At 47.4% G+C, this 2,318-nt stretch overlaps 1 protein-coding gene across 1 annotated transcript in view; it reads right to left on the bottom strand.

Moving 5' to 3' along the window:
• Positions 1 to 1,147: 1,147 nt before the first annotated feature.
• The window catches only part of kif19 (kinesin family member 19), a 35,451-nt gene continuing 34,280 nt past the window's right edge, over positions 1,148 to 2,318 (bottom strand). Inside the window, 1 exon segment of the mRNA XM_049015854.1 lies at positions 1,148 to 2,296. Within this exon segment, the coding sequence (XP_048871811.1) occupies positions 2,145 to 2,296 (152 nt within the window). The 3' untranslated portion in view covers positions 1,148 to 2,144.

Genomic DNA, 2,318 nt, shown 5'->3' with positions numbered 1-2,318 from the left:
TTCCGCTCCACCACCAAGCCCCGCCCCCGTTCGCCGGTAGCTCCGACCAATCGCCAGCCGCCAAGCAAATACTGAGAACATGATTGGTCAGGCTCGGAATGAGGGAGGTTTGAACCTATCCGCGGGTCGGGCGTCACTCATCAAACTTGACAGTCCGTATGAAAGCTGACGGGAGTCCGGCTGTTTTTCCAACGCGGTGAATACGCACGAATGCCTTTTGCCACAATTCCGTAGCGCAGTAATATGGATGCCTGTATGTATGGATGATATGTAATAAGTAGCAGATGGTGGCATTGCGTTATAATTAATATATATGAGTGTATGAGTGACAGTATCCATCCTGTAACCAATCAATTATCCTGGTCTAGGTCACCTGTGGGAGCTGTGGTGCAGATGATAACGATCAGCTCCACACTGGTTTGACTGGAATGGTGTGAAGTTTTTTTTCTGGTGGCTAGAATGCTAATCTGGCCACCAACCCTCAAAAGCTAAACAACCTGCTTGTAGGGCTGGATGTATATTAACGTCATACCCAGGCCAAAGCAGTTGCACGTTGAGGGCCTTACTTAAGGACTCAATGGAGTATATCATTCCTGGCATTAATGGGACTTGAAATGGCAACCTTCCGATTGGTGGCACAGATCCCGAGCATCCGAGCCACCACTCTGCCATCAGTAATCCAGGTTGCATAATATTCCGAGGTGGCAGTTTCAGCTCCAGAAAGTAAAAATCCAGACCATGATTTACTTTCAACCACCCAGTTGAGCATAAAGAGTCACAGTGACAGAGTACTCATCTGGTTGGCTGAAAGTAAATCACGGTCTGGATTTTTACTTTCTGGACCTGAAACTGCCACCTCTGATAATATTATATTACCCATTGCAGGTCACACATAATCAGACTACTGAAGGCTGGATTTAAACACCCCAACAGTCCTAATCACTGATCCTCAAATGGAGCCCCATACTTAACTTATTTGTTTTATACCATCTCCAAGAGCTGTGGGCCAAATGACAATGCACATGCTGTAATACTTCCCAGGATAACACTGAGTAACTGGCTTCCCTGGAAGTAATGCCACACCTTGGCCCAACATTCATAATAAAAAGCATCTTGTGACTGAAGCAAGAATCGTAGCCTCACACAGTCTGATTTTCAGATTTATTTGGTTACAAAACATGTACAAAACAAAGTGTAGAAAAAAGAACCAGCGAAGCTCAGATTATAAAAGCAGTTTAAAGATGACAGTGTCAGAATGGGAGATGAAAGAATGCAACGGTGGTGAGAAGGTAGCATGATGCAGAGTAAGGGGGTACACCCAATTCCATCCGAGAGGGCAAGTCAACAGGTACCTGTCCTACAGGTATGACATTTAAGGGTCACCAAGTCCTTCAAAATAGATCTCTGTGGAAGGGATACAGTAATATTGACATACATTGTCATAAAATCATGGGTTAAATATTCCATTCAAACCCTTGTCACCGCTAAATCAATTCAGGTAACTATAAGCGTATGACTGAGGCGGTTTATCAGTGAACCAGGCCTCTGATGATGCGTTCGTTCTGCTTTTGTTTGTCTACATAACTAGCTCTTATCCCACCAGATATGAATGGTAGGTCTGAACCACTCTCATAGTTAAAGTCTTAGCAAGTCCCAGTTTGGACCTTTGTTTGAATGGGGTTAAGGGAGTCGGATTATCTGCTAGCACTGCCCAGGTTCTGCCAAATGGCAGTCATGTTTAAATCGGGTCGGGGGAGGGACACTCAGAGATTCTGTCTATGGTCACGTAAAGAAGATCACCTCCAATACCCGGTGGTGACCCGTTGAGGGCCAACTGTGGAATAAGTGCTGAGGGCATCGGATGGTGTAACGCTGGGCCGAGGCGGTGGGTTCTGTGCCTGAAGCGTGTTCAGATAAGTGCTCAAGAATTCATGGTTGGGGGGGGGGCTACAGGCAGTGGGGGTCATTTTTAAATTGTGAAAGTGAGGTGTGGATAGTATTCATGAGGTAACAGTGTAGACGGGCTGGAGGGTCCTGGTACTGATGGACACTTGATCCGGGGGGGGGGGGGGGGGGCTACGGAAGTAAAGTCAGGTCTGAAGAACCGAGGTGTGGAGTCAAGGCAGCATATTGGGGGGGTCAGGTCAGTGCTTGCGAGTGCGATGCCCCCCCGTGCCGGTGGTGGTGACATAGAGCACAGGCTGAGGCTGCCTGAGGTGAGACCCCCGCTTGACATTGCCCAGGTGGCTGATGGGAAAGTTGGATGTAGAAATGTCAGAGGTGGCTGTTGTCAGGCCTGAAAAGAAAAGGAAAATCGA

This window comes from Brienomyrus brachyistius, chromosome 5, assembly GCF_023856365.1.
Source record: "Brienomyrus brachyistius isolate T26 chromosome 5, BBRACH_0.4, whole genome shotgun sequence".
Lineage (NCBI taxonomy): Eukaryota > Metazoa > Chordata > Actinopteri > Osteoglossiformes > Mormyridae > Brienomyrus > Brienomyrus brachyistius.
Note: the sequence above shows the minus strand (reverse complement) of the source record. Positions and strands in the feature narration are given on the sequence as shown.